At 40.8% G+C, this 25,664-nt stretch overlaps 1 protein-coding gene across 5 annotated transcripts in view; it reads right to left on the bottom strand.

The window, feature by feature from the left end:
* Positions 1 to 25,664, bottom strand: part of AUH (AU RNA binding methylglutaconyl-CoA hydratase) — a 162,560-nt gene that overhangs the window by 104,954 nt on the left and 31,942 nt on the right. For all 5 annotated transcript variants that reach the window (XR_010729108.1, XM_066257507.1, XM_066257508.1 and 2 more), the window contains one exon: positions 12,361 to 12,447. Coding sequence is in view for 4 of the 5 variants with exons in the window: in XM_066257507.1 (XP_066113604.1) it covers positions 12,361 to 12,447 (87 nt within the window). In the remaining variant the exon portion in view is untranslated. The remainder of the gene's footprint in view (positions 1 to 12,360; positions 12,448 to 25,664) is intronic.

The raw sequence follows: 25,664 nt of genomic DNA, 5'->3' as shown, positions 1-25,664 counted from the left end.
CCGTGGCCAGACCTTGAGTTTTAGAATGCTAATACTCAAATCTGACCACTCCGAGGGCTGAGGGCGGCTGTGGGGGCACAGGAATCTCCCTCTATAAAGAAGAAGAGCCTGACCAGGAGGTGGCGCAGTGGATGGAGCGTCGGACTGGGATGCAGAGGGCCCGGGTTCGAGACCCCGAGATCGCCAGCTTGAGTGCAGGCTCATCTGGTTTGAGGAAAACGCTCACCAGCTTGAACCCAAGGTCGCTGGCTCCAGCAGGAGTTTACTCAGCCTGCTGAAGGCCCGCGATCAAGGCACATATGAGAAAGCAATCAATGAACAACTAGGGTGTTGCAACGCACAATGCAAAACTAATGATTGATGCTTCTCATCTCTCTCCGTTCCTGTCTGTCTGTCCCTATCTATCCCTCTCTCTGACTCACTCTCTGTTTCTGTAAAAAATGAATAAATAAATAAAAATTAAAAAAAAAAAAAAAAGAAGAAGAAACTGTTCTTCTCTGCTGTGGCCAGGCCACAGAACCCACTGAATTAGCCTACTGAAGGGACTTTCAGTTTTAACACCCTCACCAATTTAACTATCGCCAAAAAAGCTGAAAACTGATTGGAGATCTCTTACATACATGGCTTCTAATTATTCGTGCACCTGTCCTTAATCTCTGTGCCGCCTGTTCCACTGCACAGGCCTTTTTCTGGCCAGAGAAACCTCACCTCAAACCTCCACTCCTGATCTTTCCTTCTCTGTGGACTCCCAACTCTCTCTCCCTCCTGTCTGATCCCCGGGGGCGCCCCTCTCTCGGGACTTCTCTGGTCCCTCTGCGGACCTCTTTTGTGCTCGGGTCTCTTCCCTCTGAGAGCCCCCTCCACTCCCTTTCCAAAAACCTGTTTCTTATCCACCACTACCATCTCTCTTTCTCCTCCCCTGCTGGCCAGGGGCCCTTCCCTTCTCCACTGTGTTCTTGTTCTTAAACCCCTCCTCCGTCAGGCCTTTCTCAGCCTGGCATTGGCTCTTACACTGGTTTTCAGGACATCCAACCCCAATTTTCTTGCAAGAAGTTCTGGCCCTGTGCTGCCTTTGGCTCCAGCGTTTCCTGTGGGATCTGGGTGCCGGGCTCCGCATGAGCCCTCCTCCTCTTATTCTCAACCCCCCCCCCCCAAAACCCCTATCCAGGACCTGTGAACACGGCATTTAAAGTTTTTAATGGTCCCAACTAGTAGAAACAGGCCAAGGCTGTTTGCCAGGCCCGCATGCAGCAGAAGGTAACGCTCCAAACCTTGACTTTTGTGGCAACCCTGAGACCAGCAGAGCCACCAGCAGCTTGCTTTAAGTGTGGCAAGCAGGATCATTGGTCCTGGCAGGGCCCCTGCCCGCAGCTGCCCACTGAGCCCTGCCCTGACTGCAAGCAGCCCAGTCACTGGCGGAGTGACTGCCCCTTTGGGCAACAGGCTTTTCCTCGGCGCCTCTACATGGAGGACAAGCCACCCGAATGGGAAGGTCAACCCAGCCAGGTGGGCGCATCGCTGAACTCCTAGGACATGGCCTGGACTCGGAGAACCCAGGGTATGCTGCAACAACTGGGTAAGTCCATCTCATTTCTTGTGGACACGGGGGCTACCTTCTCTGTTTTGTCATCACACTCTGGACCTCTACTTCCCTCACAGGTCTCGGTTATGGGAATGGATGGGACCCTTTCCTTTCCCCTTTTTATGCCACTCCTGACATGCAGTTTTGCCTCAAGCTTGCCTCCTTACAGGACCACTGGCAGTCAGAACCACTGAACTCCATCCATCTACAGCTCACCAAAAGGCTGGACCCTACATATCCCCCTATTACTCCTCTCTTTTTTTTTTTTTTTCCTGAAACTGGAAACGGGGAGGCAGTCAGACAGACTCCCGCATGCGCCCAACCAGGATCCACCCGGCACACCCACCAGGGGGCGATGCTCTTCCTATCCGGGGCGTCGCTCTGTCGTGACCAGAACCACTCTAGCGCCTGGGACAGAGGCCAAGGAGCCATCCCCAGTGCCTGGGCCATCTTTGCTCCAATGGAGCCTCGGCTGCGGGAGGGGAAGAGAGAGACAAAGAGGAAAGAGAGGGGGAGGGGTGGAGAAGCAGATGGGCACCTCTCCTGTGTGCCCTGGCCGAGAATCAAACCCGGGACTTCCGCACGCCAGGCCGACGCTCTACCACTGAGCCAACCGGCCAGGGCCTTTTTTAAAATCCTTACAGGACCGCATCCACGAAGTTTCTCAACTCACGGCCACACAGATGTTCCTCGTGACCACTCTCCGATCTCCCCTTCCCCACGATGCCCCTAATCAGCAGGAAGTAGCCAGACGAATAAACAGCGCCCCTTTTCTATTTAACACAAAAGGTCAGAATGTAAGGTCAGTGGATATGGGGGATGGTCACGTGGGGAACCCAGACCCGCGAACTTTGGCTAGGACCGCCCACAACCAAGCGCACCAAAAGAAGCTTCACAGGAACCCTTTGGAAAAAAGTGACTGTCTGCCAGCCAGTGAGATTTCACCACGTCATATTAGCTCGACTTCCCTAGAGGGACCCTTTAAATATCTCCCACACAGTTTAATCCTTGCGACTTCCCTGGCCTCCATCTTTCCTCGGGGCCAGAAACCTCGCCAGGCGGGTGGGATGTACGCTCTGTATTCAATAAAGCCTTTTATTATTCCACACTTCGTGGCTCTGGCCTCTTCCTACCTTCTCAGCGGGGAAAAATACCTTACACTTACCAAAACAGCGTAATTTTCACAAAACCATCCAAAGACATGTGGTTAACACAATGCAACTCAGCAAAGGCAATAAAATTCCAAATAGGAAAGGAGACCCAGGTTGCAAAGGACGCGGTGCAACTATTCTCAACATGACTCACAGGCCGGCGCTCACTCGGAGGGAACAATGGCTCCCAGGCACTTGGCCAATTCCCATCATGCTTGGCAGAAGGATAAAAAAACTAAAATTAAAATCTGACAGTTACTACTTGGAAAAATAACAAAGAGTTAACTGGACTATTCCATCCACCCATCTTTCACATTCAATAAGTCACTTTTTCCAATTTCTAGTCGTTACATTAATTTCGGGATTGTGATAAAATATACCCTGAATTGAATCCAATGTAACTAAATTCCTTACTTAGAAAATCTCCTTGACCTTCAAAGAAACAAGCAAACAAACAAACAAAAAGTGAACATAACATCTAAAATAAAAGTCAAATACAGTAATCATTTAGGTAATAGCCAAGAAAATACATTACAAGTGCATGACCTCTCTGACTGTATTATCATCATTGTGATAGTAATTAAGTATTTTCAGAATAAGCTTTATTTCAGATAAAGTAAAAAAAAATGAAACATCTGGAAAAGCTTTGATTTTTATAATGGTGATAACTTATTAAACTCTAAAGCATCGATTACCTCTGTTTTGTTTTGTTTTTTTTGTGAATAAACGAGAGGCCTCTAAATCAATGGGAAACCCAGAAAGGGTTGTGCCTGGAACTTAGGCAAGCCCCTCTGTATCCCCTACTCAGGATTCTCTAAATCCTAAAATGGGATACTATTACAAGTTTACTTTACAAGCACATACTTAGATTAACATTTTTTATAATTAAAGAGAATATAATGACTAAATGGATGAATTGACAAATACCACACTTTAAACTTTGGTAAAAGTTATTCATACCTTACCCATATTCAAAAATCTGAATCTTACATCAAAGACTACGATTAACCCATGATAAATCAGATGTGAATGCTTCATAAAAAGGTCTATTATATACCTAGTTTTGAGGGGAAAATCAAATTATGGGAAGTATTTATACATAAACAGGGTAAATTTCAAATAATCAGTTTTTTCTAAATGAACCTAAACCAAAAACCCAACAGTCAGACGAGGGGGCTTCCCAAAGTTGCCCAAGGAGTGGCGCTTTCTCATCTCTGCCAGCCAAGGAAGCGGCGCCCACAGCCTCGCCAACGGGCACTTGTTAAAGTCAACAGGTGCGACCATGGAGCAAAGCCCAGCAGTCAGTTCTTCAGCATCCATCCTACTTGGCCTGCTAGCTGTCTGATCACACCTTCCTTCTTCATGAACGACTTGCTTCACTCGGCTTGCAGAATACTGTTTCTCTCTCCCGACTCTGGCGGATGCTGCTCAATCACCTTTCTGCTTATTTCTCACTCCGGCCTTGAAGATTCTAAGGCCTCGGGGTCACTAGACTTTTATCCCCTATGCAGTTTCCAGGCTCCACATGCCATCCAGAATCCGATGGCTCCCAAATTTCCATCACGAGCCTGGACTATTTGCCTAAACTCCAAACTCATTTCTAATCTCCTGCCTGCCATCACCACTTGGATGCCTCTACCTTCACATTTCAAACTTGGAACTCCTGAGCCACACCTCCCACTCCAAGCTAGCAAATATCTAATAATTACCCTAATTTACTAGTCACAATAAATAATCAAACTGCTCTACCTATGTTCCTTCTGTCATTCTCTGTCACATCCTGGAAGCAGCAAGAACTGGGTGAGAAGACAGGATCAAACTCAGGCCAGTACAGGAATGATTTTTGCGATTTTAGGTGGAGGCAGACAGAAAGGGCTTCCGGGCGAGGATGCACCTGAAGGTGAGAGGAGAGCAGTACAACCTGGCTCACCTGGCTGCCCCAATAGGATGCTGGTCGATGCACCCTTTCAGGCAGGGGCCTCGTGTGCCAGTTACTATACTAGACATCAGATACAGGTGGGAAAGCCCACTGTGTTCCCGCAAGGAAGTAAAAAAAGTACTGGACAGTGGCAAGAAGACTGGCGTCCACATCTGAGACCTCCAAATGGAGAGATTTTCAATAAACATTGAAACAATTCATAAAAACTCACCATATCTTGCTAATACATATAAAATGTAACTTTTCTCCAACAAAATAAAAATCTTGTGGCAAATCTCTTTAAAGAAAATGTTACACTGAGCCAATGCACTGACATCAAAACAAATAGAGAAGATGTGGTACATATGCACAACGGAATACTACTTAGCCATAAGAAATGATGACATAGTGACATTTACAACATGGATGGACCTTGAGTATATTACACTGAGTGAAATAAGTAAATCAGAAAAAACTAAGAACTGTATGATTTCACACATAAGTGTGATATAAAACTGAGACTCATGGACATAGACAAAAGTGAAGTGGTCACCCATAGGGAAGGGAATGTGGGGGAGTGTGGACAATGGTGATCCCAGTAGTGATGGGCCCACTTGCACACATTAAAGAGCAGAAGAAAGGTGTGCCTCATGCAGCTGGAGAAGCATAGGGAGTTCAGGAACAGCAGCCGTTACTAGATCGGGATTAATTCATATCTGTGCATCAGCAGTCACTTGCCTAACAAGTAACATTTCTGCGTTCAACCTGGACACTCCCTCCTCCAAGGAGGGAGGAGACTGTAACAAGAACTAACCTTCAGAAAGCTGAGAATTCACCATTTCTTTAGAATGAAACATCTCAAAAAGAACCGTATGGCTTTTTTTTTTCTTTAAAAAGGACCAAAGAATTAAATTTGGTTCTAGGATTTTGGAGTTACTCTTTAAGAGGCTTTCTAAGAAGTTAGGAATAGTAAAGTAAGGAATTTAGTGACTCTGAACAAAATAGAGGCCTTCTTAAAATCTTGTTATTAAAAAAAATCTTGTCAAAGATCTCATTTTAATAGAGTGCAACAGCTTTCAAACGAGTCCCGTGGCTGCAGGCCCGTCCAGACTCTCTTCCGTAGAAGAGGAGCACAGCACAGCACAGCACAGCACAGCAAAAGCAAAGTCCACCCACTCCTCAGGCCCCAAAGAAAGATCCCCTAGTTGTAGAAAATGGAAACGTTAACAGGCCAAGATCAAAAGTGGTATCAAACAGGCAGGAAAAATCCTGATTTGTACCATTACTGATAATGCTAAAATGGCCAATTTCAAGATGTCTATGGTTTTGAAAACCAGCTCACAAAGTCCCTGAAAATGTACCATCGTCTTGAGTTGGTATGAACAGGCGCCAGCACAGTGTACATGACAGAGCCCACGGGTACAATGCAGGAGCGCCCACCAGCACTCACTAACATCCACAGACACTCCTCCCACGGGAAAGTAACTCCGAAAAGCTGTTCTCCAGTGAGAACAAGCTAAGTGAGAGGAACCATGTGAGGATCTGGTCCACAAACCAATCTGTCAGACAGTCAAAGGGCTTTTTCTCTCCCTAGGGAAAAAAAACCTTAAAATTGGGAGATATTTTCTAAAAAGCTAGAATTTGGCTGCTCTTGAAAATAAAATTTAAAAAAAAGAATGTACATAAAAAAGACAGAAAAGTGTTCAAGTGATAACATAAGAAGTGTTTGCTGAACTCAAGATATACGGATTTTTTAAAAACACAACTAATTTGGCAAGTATAAAGAATATATGCAGCACATATATGTAATGAAGCATAGTAATAACAAATTCCCTTAAAATCACCAAACTAAGAACTAAGTCAGAACTAATACCCTAGACAGCCACCCAGTAATATATGACAGGCTATCATGGTGTATTTGTCAAAGGGGACCTCAGCAGTTCCACTTGTTTCAAATCACAGTAGAGAAATGCACTCCAAAGTGCAAGCAAAATTAGCCATAGATATATAGGAAAAAGACTTTACTTTTATTGTTTTCTTTTTATGTTTCCATTCTGGGGTATTGACAGGTAGACTTGCCTCAAACTGCATTTTCAGTGGATGTCTCAAATGCAAATAAGTACTGAACTATGATTTTTCCCTATACATACATACTACCTGTCATAAAACTTAATTTATCAATTACACACAGTAAGAGAGTAACAACAAAAATATAGTAATTATAACAATATACTATAATAAAAGTTCTGTAAATATGGAGTCTCTCCAAATACCTTTTCACTGCACTCACCCTTCTTGTGATGATGTGAGATGCTACAGTGCCCATGTGATGAGAGAAAGTCACTTGGCATTAGGCTACTAATGGGGTTCCCTGAACACGAGCACTGCAACAGCATGACATAACCACGACAGCCTCTAAGGGACTAAGGGACAGACAGCCCATGCAGCGTGAGCACACTGGATGACTCCGGCCCCAGCTGGGACAGAACGGAACAGTGCAACATTTCATCCCACGACTCAAAATGATGCAATTTATAGTTTATGACTTGCTTATTTCTGTAATTTTCCATTTCATATTTTTAGAGCCTGGCTGACACAGGTACCTGAAACCAAAAGAAGAGAGACTGCAGATAAGGGGGAACGCCAGCACAACACCAAAGGCATGACCCGTGAAAGAAATAATGGACATGCTAGACTTCAAAACAAAAAACTTCCGCTCTGCAAACAACATCAAGAGAATGAGAAGACAAACCACAGACTGGGAGAAAATATTTGCAAAAGACACATCAGATAAAAGACTGTGATCTAAAATAAACAAAGAACTCTTAAAATTCAACAATAAGAAAAACAAGCAACTCAAACACTAGGCCAAAGACCTTAACAGACATCTCACCAAGGAAGATACAGAGAGGGCAAACAAGTAGATGATGAGATGCTCCATCCCATATGTCACCAGGGAATTAAAAATTAAAACGAGACACCATTACATCCCTGTTAGAATGGCCAGACTCTGGAACACATGCTGGTGAGGATGTGGAGCAACAGTCTCATTCATCACCACAGAATGGTATCTCTGCCTTGGAGGACCGGCAGCTCTTTACAAAGCTAAACAAAGTCTCACCATGGGATCCAGCAATTGTGCTCCCTGGTATCCACACAAAGGACTTGAAAATTTAGGCCCATACAAAAGCCTACACAGTTTTATTCATAATTATATGGCAGTTATATTCATACTTGCCAATACTTGAAAGCAACCACAATGTCCTTCATTAGGTGAGTGGATAAACTGTGGTACATCCAAATAATGAAATATTATTCAGCAATAAAAATAAAATATCAAGCCATGAAAAAACATGGAGGAAACTTTAATGAATGTTATCTTGTGAAGGAAGCCAGTTCAAAATGGCTATAAACTGTATGATTTGAACTGTATGACATTCTAGAAATGCAAAATTATGGAGACGCCAAAAAGTAGTTGTCAGAGAGGAAAGGGGATGACGAGGTCTCACACAGAGAATTTTCAGGGCGTGAAAACACTGTGTGACATTATGATTATGGATACACGTCATTTTGCATTACTCAAACCCACAGAATGTCCAACACCAAGAGTGATCCCTAAAGTGAACTATGGGCTCTGGGTGGTTATGATATATCAGTGTAGATTCATAAATGGTAATAAATGTACCACTCTGGAGGGGGAATGACAATGAGGGAGGCTAAGCATATGTGCACGTAGGGGGTATATGAAGAATCTTTGTATCTTCCTCTTCATTTTGATATTAACTGAAAAATAAAGTCCTTAAAAAATAAAAGAAAGGTTGAGTAACTGTTGAGAGAGACCATAATGGCTTTGCAAAGCCAAATATATCACTATCTGTCCCTTTAAAAAATACTGTCTGTTCCTGGTTTCATATATTAAATGAGTAGATTAGAGTAGATTAGATGATTGAGAAACTTAGTTTTGACCTGCCCCTCAAAATGAAGCCATTAAGCCACAGTAAAAGGTAATTTAACAATTTTATGTTCATTGTAATGTTGCAATGAAAAGTATCATTAAAAAATATTGGGGCCTCACCTGTGGTGGCGCAGTGGATAAAGTGTCGACCTGGAAATGCTGAGGTCGCCGGTTCGAAACCCTGGGCTTGCCTGGTCAAGGCACATATGGGAGTTGATGCTTCCAGCTCCTCCCCCCCTTCTCTCTCTCTGTCTCTCTCTCTCCTCTCTCTCCCTCTCTGTCTCTCTCTCCTCTCTAAAAATGAATAAATAAATTTAAAAAAAAATACTTAAAAAAAAATATTGGGGCCCCTGGCTGGTTGGTTCAGTGGATAGAGCACTAGCCCTGCCATATTGATGTTCTGGGTTTGATTCCTGATCAGGGCACACATGAAAAGTAACCATCTGCCTCCTGCTCCCTCTCCCCCTACTCTTTCTCTTCCCCAACCACAGCCACTGGCTCGATTAGTTCCAGCGTCCACCCCAGGTGCTGAAGATAGTTTGGTTGGTCTGGGTACATCAGCCTCAGGCACTAAAAATAGTTTGATTGATTTGAGCATCAGCCCCAGATGGGGACTGTGGGTGGATCTCAGTTGGGGCACATGAGAGAGTCTGTCTCACACTCTCCCCTCCTGTCACTTAAAATATATATATATTCATGGAAGAAAAAAAGGTAGGTGAATCAGGATCCACAACAAAAAAGCTGTACCTACGATCACTGAAAAGAGAATGCCACTGCAAAATCAGAAACAGCTCTTCATTTACAAATTCCCAGAAAAATTCCAATTTCAGATGAATACGCTAGAAGAGACTCAGAAGAAACATCAAGGTGGTGTGTACAACTGGACCAGTCTCAGCCACTCCTCCAAGCACACATATAAAGTTACAGACAGCCCCAACTTTCCCTTCCATGATCAAGCGCTCTGACCAACAGGGAAACAATCCACGATCCCCCTCAGGAGGCTCTGACCATTAGGCTGACACTGGAGAAAGAGGCAGAAAAAAGCCTCTGCTAACACTAACAAGGATAAAAAAATACAGAAAGATGACAACAACGATTCTAGAAAAGAAAACACATATATTTTAAAACTTAACTCTAAAAAAAATACAAGTAAACAACAATAACAAAACCACACAAGACTCCAAAAGAAGCTACATGGTCTAATGCTAACAGACAACTCCCAGGAGAGCACAGAAAGGATGTCAGGCTTTGCACTGCATTCTAGGAGGCTGCCTCCATAACCTTGACACCGAGCCAGGAAAGCGTAACACAAAAACAAAACGAGACAGTCAATCTCATTCATGATTATAAATGAATCCAATACAATACAGTAAAAACCATGGTAAAAACTACTACAATCACTAAGCACAATGACCAGATGTGGCTTATTCTAGTAATATAAGGCCAGTTTAGCTGAACAATGAAAATTCCCTGAACTTGATAAATTACTGGTAAAATATTAAAAGTTTTCATCAAAGTCAAATAAGGATAAACATGCTCACTTCAACAACTGAATATTGTACCAAGACCTTAGGCAATGTGAAAATATAGCCTGACCAGGCAGTGGCGCAGTGGATAGAGCATCGGACTGGGATGTTGAGGACCCAGGTTCGAGACCCCGAGGTCACCAGCTTGAGCGCAGGCTCATCTGGTTTGAGCAAGGCTCACCAGCTTGAGCCCAAGGTCGCTGGCTCGAGCAAGGGGTTACTTGGTCTGCTGAAGGCCTGCGGTCAAGGCATATATGAGAGAGCAATCAATGAACAACTAAGGTGTCACAACAAAAAACTGATGATTGATGCTTCTCATCTCTCTCCGTTCCTGTCTGTCTGTCCCTGTCTATCCCTCTCTCTGACTCTCTCTCTGTCCCTGTAAAAAAAAAAAAAAGAAAATATATAAAAATATACAGTGTGTCTGTAAAGTCATGGTGCACTTTTGACTGGTCACAGGAAAGCAACAAAAGACGATAGAAATGTGAAATCTGCACCAAATAAAAGGAAAACTCTCCCAGTTTCATACCTATTCAGTACAGTTTGATGTGGGCTCACGTAGTTTTTTTAGGGTTCCTTAGGTAGCTATCCCATATAGCCTCTACAGACTCGTCACTGACTGATGGCCTACCAGAACGGGGTTTCTCCACCAAACTGCCGGTTTCCTTCAACTGCTTATCCCACCGAGTAATGTTATTCCTATGTGGTGGCGCTTCATTATAAACGCGCCGATATTCACGTTGCACTTTGGTCACGGATTCGAATTTTGCAAGCCACAGAACACACTGAACTTTCCTCTGTACTGTCCACATCTCGACTGGCATGGCTGTGGGCTGCTCCACTGTACACACGGTGTTATGTCATCATCTGCGCATGCGCACATGCTGCCACATCATCCTACAGAAACTGGGAGGGTTTTCCTTTTATTTGGTGCAGATTTCACATTTCTATTGTCTTTTGTTGCTTTCCTGTGACCGGTCAAAAGTGCACCATGACTTTACGGACATACTGTATATAAGGTTACAATATTGGGAAAAGAAGAGGATCACTTACAAACAATAAACTTAACAACTGTGAAAACACAAAATTGAGAAATAACCGTAACTGGTACAGGTAATCAGAAAGTTGGCATGAGAGAAAATAAGCACATAAAATTTAATAACTTTCTTACAGACCTATAGTACCAGACTTCTGCAGAAATGAATAGGGGAGATCCAACTCAAAGGTGTCAATGCTATAAAATAGCTAGGAATAAGTTTGTGGGGAAGAAACCAGTACAGGACCAAGGCCAAATAAATATATAAGTACTCCTTAAATAATGCCATGAAAAAGAGATGAAGGATGAGAAAAGCCAATTTATTATTGAATGAGAAAGACAAGTCTAAACTAAAAAGATAAAACATGACAAAACTTCTTGGGGAAATGCAATTTACAAAATTAAGATGTCTTTTTTTTTAACTCTGAAAAACTTTTTAGATAGCAACATGAAATGCTGGCAGAAATATGAGGAAACAGGTACTGTCATATAATTGATGGAAATACAAATTATTGCAATTTTTTAAAATATAATCTGGTAGGATTTATTAAACTGTATAATGAACACATGATAGTTAGAACTATAATCCCATGTTTAGGAATCTATCCTATAAAGACACATACTAATGTTCTGAAAGATTTGGTACAAAGAAATTCATTGTTTGTTTATAAATAACAAAAAATGTTCATTAATAAATAACTTTTAAAAGTAACTGTAATATATGGATGATAATATGGATTATTACTAAAAAGTAATAATAAAGTAGATTGATATGTAGTGAGATATAAATATTGCATAAAAAGTCTGTAATTCTAAGAAAATAGCACAATTCTATTTATGTAAGAAATAAAAAACACCAAATCTACAAATACATTTGTATAAGAAATTACTTTAGAGTATTGATACTTTAAGTCAAAAGCTTATGCTGAATTACTCTTTGTGTTACAACAATTATCTTCATATGCCATTTCATCTTAAATAGGAAGTTTCTTTAATGATAAAACATTCTTCACAAATTTTCAAATCAAATAGAGTACATGCTATTATTTTACAACAACCAGCTACAGGTCATGATTATCTAATTATATAAGTATTGGGGCCCATTTTATATATAAAGACAGTATGCAACTCTTTACATCTGACAGTCAAGGTCACCTTCCACATGCTAAAGGAAGAATTCAACTGGACTTACCAATTTCGCTAATCACTGCTCTCAATTTGGAGACAAAAGGACCAACTTCACTGGGATTCATTTTGACTCTTTCCTTAAGGTCAGCACCTGCAAAGTATTTTATTTACAAATATAACCCAGTTAGAAATCAAAATTTTAATTCAATAAATTGAATTTTTTAATTCATATGTAAAATTTAAAGTAACTGATTTATCTATGGAAGAAGTTATATTACCTACACTTTCTTTCTCAAAGGCCAGCATCAGGATGAAAACAAATCTGGCTGTTCATGCACCTACCACAGGCTCTCATAGGAAGAGACTGTGTTTAGATTATGTGAACCGATAGTTACTCTACTAGAAACTAAAACTACAAATTTTTAAAATATTTTTTCATTAAATAATACAAATAAATCTTCATGTTAACATAACTACAGACTGATGCCACTTCCTTGGTTCTTGCAAAAATGCTGGCAGTTTTATCCACCACTGCTTTTGTCCCAGGGAGAAGGGCCGATCATACCTTCCTACTGTGAAAGAAAATCATTTCATGGTGACCACAGATCTCTTTTCAGAATCGCTGGCTTTAACGTATGAACAAACTGACAATTTCATAACTATGAGCTGATCACAGAATCATAACTTTGAAACAGAGGAAAATAAAGAATTCTTTAAGGGACCATGTACACTGGCTTAACAAAGACATTCTTTTTGTAATATCAAGCTATGCGAGAAGGGTGGGTCCCCATTTAAATAAACAGGCAAATAGAAGACTTAAAATTAGAACACAGAAGGCATACACTTCGTTACTTACTCTCTTATTAGCCCATTATAAATTAATCATGATTAGACATAGCATCAAGTATCAACCAGCTGAGGCTGGGACATTCTGAGCCCACACACTTCCTGTGGGAGGGAGAGCTGCAGTTGACATATCCATGTACACACACATATATACACCCTAGAATATCTCTCAAACATACGCCCAAGGAAGTGTGAATATTAATATTCAATGCAACATAGATAAAATAACAAAAACTTGGAAATTACCTAAATATTGATCAAAAGGCTTAATAATAAAACTGGGAAATGGTATACAAGGGAATGAAGGAATTAAGAATATAAATGTGGATAAATATAAAAATGTTGAAAGATATATAATTACACACACTTGTAATTATATATAATTACAAAAAGATACACAGGATAACCATGTTACGCAACAATGCTACTTAGGGATCTAACACATGCATGGAAATAAGAGATACCAAGTTCAGCTGGCGGTGACATCTGGGGAAGAAAAGATGTGACTGGCAACACGCACAGAGGAAGGGCTACAATCTTTGTAGTAGTGTACGTGGTGGGTACGGATACGGCAAATGTTTTTGGATATCTGATATATGTCTTCATAATTAATTTTTCCATGAAGACTTAAAATTCAGCATGAAAGAAAAATGTTATTAGGGCTAAAAAAATTTTCTAAACCAGTAGGATGCATCTGTTAAAATAAATAATGGTTCAACTCATTGCCATTTAACATTGAGAATACAATTTTAAATCGAGAATATAAAACGTTGCTCAGTGTATGTTGGCTAATACAGGTTGGTTAATAAAAGTAGCTAAATGTAGTGCTACATGCAATAGGCATCCATGCAAGAGGAACCAGAGCAAGGAAGGGGAGGCAGACGGGCTCTGGATGAGCTGGTCCTGAAGGAGCCCCATAACTACACCACGGGCTCCATTAGTCCTCACCATTAGGGTGCCCTCTACACCCCAACTAGTGCTACAGAGGGGGCCAGGGGGCTTTCCCAGCACTCTGACTGTGACCTTGCAGCATGCCCTGAAAACCACACTCAGGCTAGAGACTAGGCTGCTGGAAGCCATGCCAGGAGCTAGAGGCAATCAGGGTTTGGGTCTTGACTGGTGCAGTCATCCGCTGCCCCGCCCCCACCTCCCATCCCAACAGAGAGGTTGGGAAGACGCACTCTGATAACTGGCTGCAGCCGTCTCCACACACATCACTGTGGAACTTCTTCGGGATTCAAGGTTTTTTCTAGAAACAATTACTTTCTCTACAGAATGTTAAACATTTGTATTGTGACTTTGAGACTACTTTCAAAAGACTTAAAAAAACCTTTTTGTTTTTTACCTCGGAAACATTTCCTGCAATCTTGAACATTCAGAATCTAAAAATATCGTGTTGTCCCTATTCCTTCTGTGATCATAAATTTTTTATTTGAGAGTATCCAAAGTTTTATTTGAGGCCGAGTATTTCTCAGTTCTTTTAGTTTTTGAATTCACTTCTTATAAAGTAAAAAATTATTTTCTTTTTATGGTTTCGATCCTCTAAGTCAGGGGTAATCAACCTTTTTATACCTACCACTCACTTTTGTATCTCTGTTAGTAAAATTTTCTAACCGCCCACCAGTTCCATAGTAATGATGATTTATAAAGTAGGGAAGTAACTTTACTTTATAAAATTTATAAAGCAGTGTTACAGCAAGTTAAAACAGATAATAATAATTACTTACCAAGTACTTTATATTGGATTTTCCCTAAGTTTGGCAGAATAAATCTTGATAAAACAACTTAGTATAGTTAAATCTATCTTTTATTTATACTTTGGTTGCTCAGCTACCGCCCACCATGAAAGCTAGAACGCCCACTAGTGGGCGGTAGGGACCAGGTTGACTACCATTGATCTAAGTCCACAACTACTCCTCTCAGGTGACCCCTCAGGCCACCGGACAATTCTGCTGTCTTTCCCTAACCCATCCACTCAACTGTACACATCCACACACCGTTTTTACCTTCTCTCCCTCGAACCTCAAAACCTCTTACCCAATCCTGATGCCAACTTACAAAGAACACAACAGCATTCAAAAGAGAAATTCCACCAGCACCGACCACTAAATTAACCCACATACGAGGATTTGAACCCACATTCTCGGCCTTACCTCCTATTACCACAGATGGACTAATTCATGACAGAGGCCAACTGTCCCCTTCTGCACTAGATTTCACCCCTTTTTGTCTCCCCAGGGACATCACATCAGCCCTTATCCTCTTCCTGCTGGCATCCTCAATAGTAACCCTCTTTTAAAAATCATTTCCATCAGCAACAATAAATCTGTAACACTACTCATCTTTAATAAAACACTTGCATGGACTTGTATTGCCAGCTCTGATGGAACAGCTTATTATCAATTCTTCCAGGAAACACTGGATAAAATGAGTAAGACACTATTTGAGGGCAATGGAGTACTACTAAGCCAGCCAACCCGTATGAGGGCTTCAAAGCAAAAGTAAGTTTCTAATAAATGTTCTACAAATGGGAGACAAAATTGGTGCCCATGGCTTGCAAGAGGAGCAGCACCCCAAGGCTTCCGTTGAGACCCCTGAAGGTGAAATATAAACCATGGTAAACACAAAGAAAATTACACCAGGACCAACTTCTAAAAAACAAAATCAAGAAGAAAATCTTAGAAGCTGCCAAAAAACAATTAAGACAATTAATACCTCAAGCTGACTTCTCAACAGAAAATAACTGCCAAATTAGAATCTGAGACTAAGATAGTCCTTCAAAAATGATGGTGAAAGAAGAAATTTCTCTCTCTCTCTCTCTCTCTCTCTCTCTCTCTCTCTCACACACACACACACACACACACACACACAATCTGACACCAGTAGGCCCATACTAAAGAAACACTACAAGGTATTCTTCAAGCAGAAGATTGTAATAGTAGAGTTTAAAATTTTATTGTATACTGCTTCCTGATTACTAGAAGCATACCTTGAAATATAAGGGCTCAGAATGGCTCAAGTAAAAGGGTAAAAAATATGCAACACTGACCAAAAGAAAACTTGTAAACTCATCTTAATACCGGACAAAAGGGACCCAATGCAAGAAATATCACTAAAGCTAGAGGATCATTTTACAATAATAAACAGGATGATCCACTAAAAAAAGTCTCAAAAATTCTAACCTGGAATACATAAAATAAGACGGCACCACAATATAGAAGGCAAAACATGACAGAACCAAAAAGAGGGACGTTTCCACAATCACAGTGGATCAGCACAGTAACCACCAATAAAGCAAGGAAGCCAGTGTCCTTATCAAGACACAGCAAAAGAATAATCCAAAAGTTCAAGAAAAAAATAGTAAAAATGGACACAAAACTTTAAAATAGAAAATAAATATGCAAGAGAGAAAAATAAAAAAAGCTGGTTCTCTGAAAACAAACAAACTATGGACCATTTAGCAGGACTAGCCGCGTAACATCAGAGCAGGCACAGATCCCAGCGCTGAGAATGAAGAGGAGGGATAATAAATACTGAGGACTTGACAGACACTAAAACAATAAGAGTATCAACAACCTTGGCCCAATAAATTTGGAAAAGTTTGTGACATGGACAAATTCCCAAAACAAAACAAATTATTAAAAGTGACAAAGAGCCTGACCAGGCGGTGGCACAGTGGATAGAGCGTCAGACTGGGATGCAGAGGACCCAGATTCCAGACCCCCGAGGTCGCCAGCTTGAGCGTGGGCTCATCTGGTTTGACAAAAAACTCAGCAGCTTGGACCCAAGGTCGCTGGCTCAAGCAAGGGGTTACTCGGTCTGCTGAAGCCCCACGGTCAAGGCACATATGAGAAAGCAACCAATGAACAACTAAAGTGTCTCAACGAAAAACTGATAATTGATGCTTCTCATCTCTCTCCGTTCCTGTCTGTCTGTCTCTATCCTTCTCTCTGACTCACTCTCTGTCCCTGTTAAAAAAAAAAGTGACAAAGAAAATCTAAAAACACAAATACATATTTAAAAAATTGAATATGTAATTAAAAACTTTCCAACAAAGAATATCTATAGGGCTCCAACAATAAATTTTTCCAAGCATAGAATGAAGAAAAAAAAAAGTAACAGTCTTACATGGAGAATAGGAAAACAAAAACTTACTAAAAACATTATAAGGAAAAACATGACAGAACAAGCTTTCTCACAAACAGTCTCAAAAAAATTCTAAACAAAATATTACTAAATCATACCTACTAGTAATATAAATAAAATATAATATATCAAAGACTAAGTTATATTCAGTCCAAGTTCAAGACTGGTGTAATATTAAAAAAACTCAACACATCCTTTAACATCTTGAGGTATACTTTATATAAAATAAAGTCATTTTAAGTATACAATTCAATTACTTTTAGTAAATTTACAGAATTCTATAAGCATCACCACCATCCAACTTTAGAATGCTTCCGTCAGCACAGAATGATCCCACACACCCACCTGCAGTCACTCCCTGTCCCAACCTCTAGCCCATGGTACCTACTAATTTATTTTCCTATAACTTTTCCTTTTTTGGACTTTCATATAAATAAATTCATACAATATAGTCATGTACCACATAAGGATATATGCTCAACATTGAGTCATATGATGGTCCAATAAGATATAACAGAGCTGAAAAATGTCCATACCTCTTTGTCATGTGTGGTGATGCTGGTATGAACAAACCTACAGCACAGTCAGTTCTATAAATATACAATTACTGAAAGAGGCTGTCTCATCCAGGTGTCAGTGTACTCTATGATGTTCACACAACAAAATCGCCTAATTGCACATTTCTCAGAATATGTTCCCACCATGAAGTGGCACATGACCACATACGGTCTCTGTGTCTTTCTTCCACATTGCAGTGTTTTTCTGTTCATCCATGTTGTAAGAATTAATCAGTACAGTACTCTTTTTCATTTTATTACTAAGTATCATTCCATTGTAAAGACATGAAACATTTTGTTTATCTATTGATCAGCTGATGGATATTTGGATTGTTTCCCTTTTTTAGCTACTATGAAAAATACTGATAGGGGAACCCAACAGTTAAAATTTCAGCTTGAGTAACAGTGGCTTTAGTTCTAATCAATAGGCTTAATGGTTAATGCAAGTAAAAGCTTTGTTCCTGGAACTGGGGTACCTGAACTGGCCTACATGACTCAAGGAGATCTGCAAGTAATCCACTTTCGTGCCCCAATGAGATCTGTGATCAATCCACTGTTGTGCCCCAGGGGACTGCAAGCAAAGCTTTTGTGCTCCAAGGAGGGAACACTGTCTGACTGTAATCCAATTAACTTTGACTATGATGATCCAATTAACTCTCCTTCAAAATTCTAAAACGCTTACCTACCTTTTTCTTCCACTGATAGAAAGGCTGGCTCAGGATAGGATGCTGAGATGGCTTTTTAGGGTACATAATGCCCTGTCTCCTCAGATGGCTGGCCATCTGAATCAAGTGCCCATAAAAAGTCAATCCTTTTCTCTACTTATTTGGCTGGCTGGTGACAGGCAATAGGAAAGCTGCTATCTTTGGTTTCAATACTACTACAATCACTCACATACAAGTCTTTGTGTAAACGTCGTCATGTGTCTCAGGTAGACACAAAGGAGTGGAATTGCTGGGTCATATCATAAATTTCTATTTTCCTTAAAAACAAAATTATGCCACTGTTTTCCACCATAGCTGCACCACTTTACATCCCATCAGCACTACCCATCAGCTCTTCATCCTATATAGTCACCAACACTAGCCTGCCTTTCTGATTATAGCCATTTAAGTGGGTGGGAAATGCTATATATTATGATTTTAAATTTACATTTCCCTACTGACTACTGAAGTTAAGCATCTTTTCAGGTGTTTATTAGTCATTCATAGAGTTTCTTTTCTGAAATGTCTATTCAAATCTTTAGCTTATTTTTTTTTTACTGGGTAATCTGTTTTATTATTAGTGGGCTGTAAGAGTTATATCTTAAAATTCTCAGGAATATGACTTATAAATATTTTCCCCCTACCTGTAGCTTACCTTTCATTTTCTTGATAGTTTTACGAACTTTTATTTTATTTTGTTTTATTCGGTGAGAAGAGGGGAGGCAGAGACAGACTCCCACATGCACCCCAACTGGGATCCACCTGGCAAGTCCACTAGGGGGCGATGTTCTGCCCAGCTAGGGCATTGCCCCATTGCTCAGCAACTGAGCTCTTCTTAATGCCTGAGGTGGGGGCCACAGAGACATTGAGAGAGAGAGAGAGAGAGAGAGAGAGAGAGAGAGAGAGAGAGAAGGGGATGGGTAAAGAAGCTTCTCCTGTGTGCATTGACTGGGAATCAAACCTGGGACATCTACATGCCAGGCTGATGCTCTAACGTTGAGCCAACCAGCCAGGGCAAATGAAGTTTTGGTTTTAATGAGGTCCAATTTATCATGTTTTTTCTTTTATCACTTGTGCTTTTCATGTCATATCTAAATGAACCTTCATTCTTAATCAAAAATTCATAGTAAACTAGAGAAAGAAAAATATTTTTTAATCCGTTAAAAAATAACTATATAGCCTGATCAGGCAGTGGTGCAGTGGATAGAGCATCAAATTAGGACACAGAGGACCCAGGTTCAAAACCCCGAGGTTGCCAGATTGAGCACAGGCTCATCTGGCTTGAGCAAGGGCTCACCAGCTTGAGCGTGGGGTCTCTGGCTTGAGCGTGGGATCATAGACATGACCCCAAGGTCACTGGCTTGAGCCCAAAGTTGCTAGCTTAAAGCCCAAGGTCACTGGCTTGAGCCTAAGGTGGCTGGCTTGAACAAGGGGTCACTTGATCTGCTGTAGTCCCCAGTCATAGCATATATGAGAAAGCAATCATGAACTAAGGAGCTGCAATGAAGAATTGATGCTTCTCATCTCTCTTCCTTCCTGTGTGTCCCTATCTGTCCCTCTCTCTGACTCTCTCTGTCTCTGTCAAAAAAAAAAAAAAAAGAACTATAAAATACCTATAGCTAACATCACCTTTAACAGTCTATTACAGACTGACCAGTGGTGATGCAGTGGACAGAGCACCCACCTGAATCACTGAAGTCCCCAGTTCAAAACCCTGAGGTCACTAGCTTGAGCTCAGGCTTGTCAGCTTCAGTGCAGGGTCAATGGCTTGAGTACAAAATCATCAACATGATCCCAAGGTCACTGGCTTTAGCAAGGGGTCACTGGCTTGGCCTGAGCCGCCAGGTCAAGGCACATATGAGAAGCAATCAATAAACAACTAAAGTGAAGCAATTATGAGTTAATGCTTCTCATCTCGTTCCCTCCTGTCTCTCTTTCTCACTCAATAAAAAAAAATTTTTAAATAGCCAATTACAGAAAGCTTCCTCCCAGAGATCAAGAATGAGACAAGGTGTTCTTATCACTTCTAAAGACAGTACTAGTCAGTGTAATAACAAATGTCTAAAAATTACAAGAATCAGAAGGAAAAAAAACAAAACTGTCAGTGTTAGCAGATTCGCCAAGACAATTTGCAAATCATGATAATAAGTGAATTAGTGAATTTACTTATTTCATTTAAATACTGCTCACTGACAGACCAGGCGGTGGCGCAGTGGATAGAGCATCGGACTGGGATGCGGAAGACCCAGGTTCGAGACCCCGAGGTCGCCAGCTTAAGCGAGGGCTCATCTGGTTTGAGCAAAAAGCTCACCAGCTTGAGCCCAACGTCGCTGGCTCAAGCAAGGGGTTACTTGCTCTGCTGAAGGCCAGCGGTCAAAGCACATAAAAACTAAATAAATAAATAAATAAATACTGCCCACTGAAATGGCCCTCTCATAAATTCCTGGGCTTATATTTTTTTATAAACTCCTTATTTTAAACACACTTAGGATTACTATGCATTAAATTTCTACTTATTTATATTTGCAGAGGACTAGTTCATCAGGGCTTTATCAAAGTTATAGGAAACAATAATATTCTTTGTTGTACTTTGCAGTATGTCTAGATTCCTCGGCCCCCAATAAACCAAATGACAATAAAACCCTTAAATCATTGACAACCAAAAATGTCCCCCAATATTCTAATATGCTCCCTAAAGAGTGCTAGCATTCCCCCTTGAGATCTAATGCTGTAAGACAATGGTCTTTAACCTTTCTTATTCCCATTACTGCTAAATAGAATTTTAAAAAACAATATGCTCCCTAGAATATTTTTATAGTGACATATAAAAATTTTCATCATTTCTATTTAAATATTTGCAAGGATTGCAGTGCACTGTAAACATTGGCATTTTAAAATACAACTATATAGCCTGACCAAGCGGTGGCATAGTGGATAGAGCGTTGAACTGGAATGCAGAGGACCCAGGTTCGAAATCCTGAGGTTGCCCGGCCTGAGCATGGGTTCATCTGGCTTAAGCAGAGGCTCACCAGCTTGAGCGAGGGGTCACTGGCTTGAGTGTAGGTCATAGACATGATCCCATGGTCACTGGCTTGAGCCCAAGATCACTGACTTGAACAAGGGGTCACTTGCTCTACTGTAGCCCCTCCCCCTCCCGGATCAAGGCACATATGAGAAAGCAATCACTGGACAACTAAGGAGCTACAACGAAGAATTGATGTTTCTCATCTCTCTCCCTTCCTGTCTGTCCCTATCTGTCCCTCTCTCTGACTCTGTCTTTTTCAAAAAATAAATAAAATAAAATACAACAATACAACTATATATTGATATATATATGTTTATATCATTACAAATGTATCCAGTAGAATCTATATACCACATCAATTTGATTCTCAAAATCCCCTATGTTTAAAAGATATAAACAAATCCTTGCTTTACAATAAGAATCAATTATTTTCTTTATGACCTGGTATTTCTACTCTACTTTCCTATAATATTTTTCTGTACTATAATTGGTGTTTATGCTTAAAAATCTTTTACTGATTACTCTGTCACATTTCTTCACAACAAAATATGTATGTAAATTAAATTAATTTTATTAAATTGCCTATAACTACAACACCCTGTTTAAGTTTTCCTCTGAACTTTTTCATTTACAAGTATGATTAGCATATAACTGATTGAAGCATAAATATATTGCAAATCTGATAACTATGAGATATTAAACTTTCACTGAAAATGTATCTGAATGACGTAGATAGGACCACCCTCCTCATTCCATTATTTCAAATATCTGTGCATAAAAATAATTTATTGCTAGATTGAGACAAGGTTTATTATCAATTTTATTCATGCTGAGAAAACTTGTTCATATAAACAAAGGAATTTTACTTCAGCAAAGTCACCCAACTTTTCAACTACTTTAGAGCCAACTCTTTAAAATCACATAGTAACCAAGAGGCATTAAACAATTCCATAACAACTCTATAAAACTGTCTTTAAATTATGCCAAAAGCAAAAGATTTGGAAACTATCAGAATTATAATAGGACCCCCGTTGAAATTCTCAACATTAGTATTTTAAAACATCCCTTTTTTGGCAAGTCAGAAGCCCTGTTCCCTTCCCTGGAGAAAAGAAGTAAAGTAAGATCTGGACTGACTGTTGTAACAAGGGCAGCTATGAAAAGGGAAGGAGGTATAGAGTCAGCGGAATCTCAGAGCAGCCTGAAACATTTTACAAGAGTACATGTGTAACTTGTGTAGCAGCTAAATCCCTTTAAAATATCTTCCCTCCTGAATGCCTAGAAACAGCCTAAATCTGGAGGCTCGTGGGTTTGAGTCATTTCCCTCTGAGCATGTGTGCAGTTGCTGGTCATACGGAATGCAAATGATGATCTTTAAGTTACTGACAAATTGTTTTCCAGCACACCTCCACCTCCGTACCCTGCCACCAGTACACTGGCCCACATGATCACCAGGGCCTGGCACATCACACTCAGCAAGTTCTGCCCAGCTACCGGATGACAGATGGTAGCTGTAAGCTGCACTGTCCTCAGCAGTCAAGGATGAAATGCCTCACAAATTTGTAGAGTGTCACGGTGCAACGATCGAGGTCATAGTTTCTGAATTGGTCCAATTCATGTATGCATGCTGTCAAACCAAGCAGTCTGGTCTTTCTTGCTCCCACTCCAAACAGGCTTTTATTCTCATCATTGCACCCAAACATCAGGTCAAGATAACCAAGGATTTCCAGGCAGCTCAGTCAGTACCATGACCTCTAAGCAGCGCCTGCTGGATGGAGCAGACGGGCCCTGTGTGCTGCAGACGTGTCCGTGGAAACAGCGGGCCAGTCTGCTCCCTTCCTGCACCAGGTTACCCCGGCCTCACAGGAGCAGCTGGCAAAGGGCATTTCTTTTTTATTTTCTTGAAGAATGTATATAAGGTGGGACTTTCTTATTCCATGAATATTTGTGCAGACCAGTGATTTTCAATCCTTTTCATCTCATGGCACATATAAACTAATCACAAAATTCTGCAGCATGCCAAAAATATATTTTTAGACAACCTGACAAAATAAATAGGTATGATTTTGATTCATTCACACTGGGCAGCTACTGTTGGCTGCTGCCATTTCTTTGCCTGACAATCAAAAGGGAAGTGCCTCTGACTGAATAATCAGGCACTGCATGTTTTAAAAAATGCTGCGTGCCCCCCCAACCTAGAATGCGGCAGCCCACCAGGTGACCATTGCTGGCAGGAAAATGGTCCTCTGCGGCCATCAGGCCAGGTGTTTCCCTGCTCTAGGATCAGCTGAGTTTTCTATTTCTTAAGGTAATCTGGTTAAGTTGTATTTGCAATAACTTATCTATTCCACCTAGAATTTCAAATTTTGGCATCAGTTATTCTTAATATTCCCTTACCAGTTTACTCTCTGTGGAATTTATACCTACAGTCTCCTTTCTCAGTCTGAACGTTGTTTATCTGTTGTCGTCCCCCGCCCCCCCTCGGCTCATCTTGCCAGAAGTCTGTGACTTCCCAGCCCCGGGCTTCACTCCCTCGTGGCTCCCTCGTGCTTTCCACGTCAGAAGCGGCTGCTCACCTCCTTCCCTTTCTTCACCCTCACCGGTGTTTATTCTGTAGTTGAATTTATGGTTCCGTAAGTTGAATTCTTAGTTTATTCATTTTGAGTCTTTATTCTTTCCTAAAGTACAATCTTAACTATATTACACAATTTTAAAGGTAGTTTGTTAGAATTTAATTCTGAGTATGTTCTGATTTCCATTAAGATTCCTTTGTTGAGCTGTAAATTACCTAGAAGTTATTTTAAACTCTCCAATGTAGGGGACTTTCTCTAATTACTCTTTTGTAAATGACTTCTATCTTTATGGCTGGTAGTCACAGAACGTCGTAGGCTTTGAAATCTGTGCAGGTTTTACAGTCAAGCAGATGGTTAATTTTCATAAACATTCCGTGTGTGCTTGAAAGATATCCAGAGTCATCAATTGCCGAGGGCAATAATCCACACAGGTACATGACATTAACCCTCATAAACCCAGAGGAGTAATCAACACTCTCTACCAGCTAGGGCCAGAAGAACCTTTGTATTTTATTTAATATTTAGGTCATCTTATAAATAATTTACAAAAAAGTGAAAGAATAGTGAAAAGCAAATTAATTAGAAATTTTAGTCCAAATATGTTTTTTTTGTTTGTTTTTTTTTTTTTTTTTTTGTATTTTTCTGAACTGAGAAGCAGGAAGGCAGAGAGACAGACTCCTGCATGTGTCCAACTGGGATCAACCCAGGAAGCCCACTAGGGGGAGATGCTCTGCCCATCTGGGGCAATACTCTGCTATAACCAGAGCCATTCTAGTGCCTGAGGTGAGGTCATGGAGCCATCCTCAGCACCCGGGCCAACTTACTCCAATGGAGCCTTGGCTGTGGGAGGGGAAGAAAAAGATAGAGAGAAGGGAGAGGGGGAAGGGTGGAGAAGCAGATGGGCTCTTCTCCTGTGTGCCCTGACCGAGAATCAAACCTGGAACATCGACACACTGGGCAAATGCTCTATCACTGGGCCAACCAGCCAGGGCTCCAAATGTTCACATAGCAAACTTGTATTTTTAATTTTTTTCTTGGTTTGTGCATATATGTGTACATATACCTACAAATGCATATATACATATGTGTATATATATTCACTTACATACAATTACCACACACACACACACATCACACATGTGAAAAGGGTTGTATCGTTTGAATAAAACTGTTCAACTAACATGCATGAACCTGGAATATAAGTTTTACAAAAACTGATTCCAGATTTCAAATATACCTCTAATACACAGCCCTGGCTAGTTGTCTCAGCAGCAGAGCGCTGGCTCAGCATGTGGATATCCTAGGCTCAATTCCCAGTCAGGGCACTCAGAAGTGACCATCTGTTTCTCTACCCCACCCCCTCTTGTCTCTCTCTCTCTCTCTCTCTCTCTCTCTCTCTCTTTCTCTCTCTCTGTTCCCCTCCCACAGCTATGGCTCCATGGGAGTTGAGTTGGCTCTGGGCACTGAGGATGGCTCCGTAACTTCTGTCTCAGGCACTAAGAATAGCTCAGTTGTTGAGC

This window comes from Saccopteryx bilineata, chromosome 2 (genome assembly GCF_036850765.1).
Source record: "Saccopteryx bilineata isolate mSacBil1 chromosome 2, mSacBil1_pri_phased_curated, whole genome shotgun sequence".
Taxonomy (NCBI): domain Eukaryota; kingdom Metazoa; phylum Chordata; class Mammalia; order Chiroptera; family Emballonuridae; genus Saccopteryx; species Saccopteryx bilineata.
This window is presented reverse-complemented; position numbering and strand designations above follow the sequence as displayed.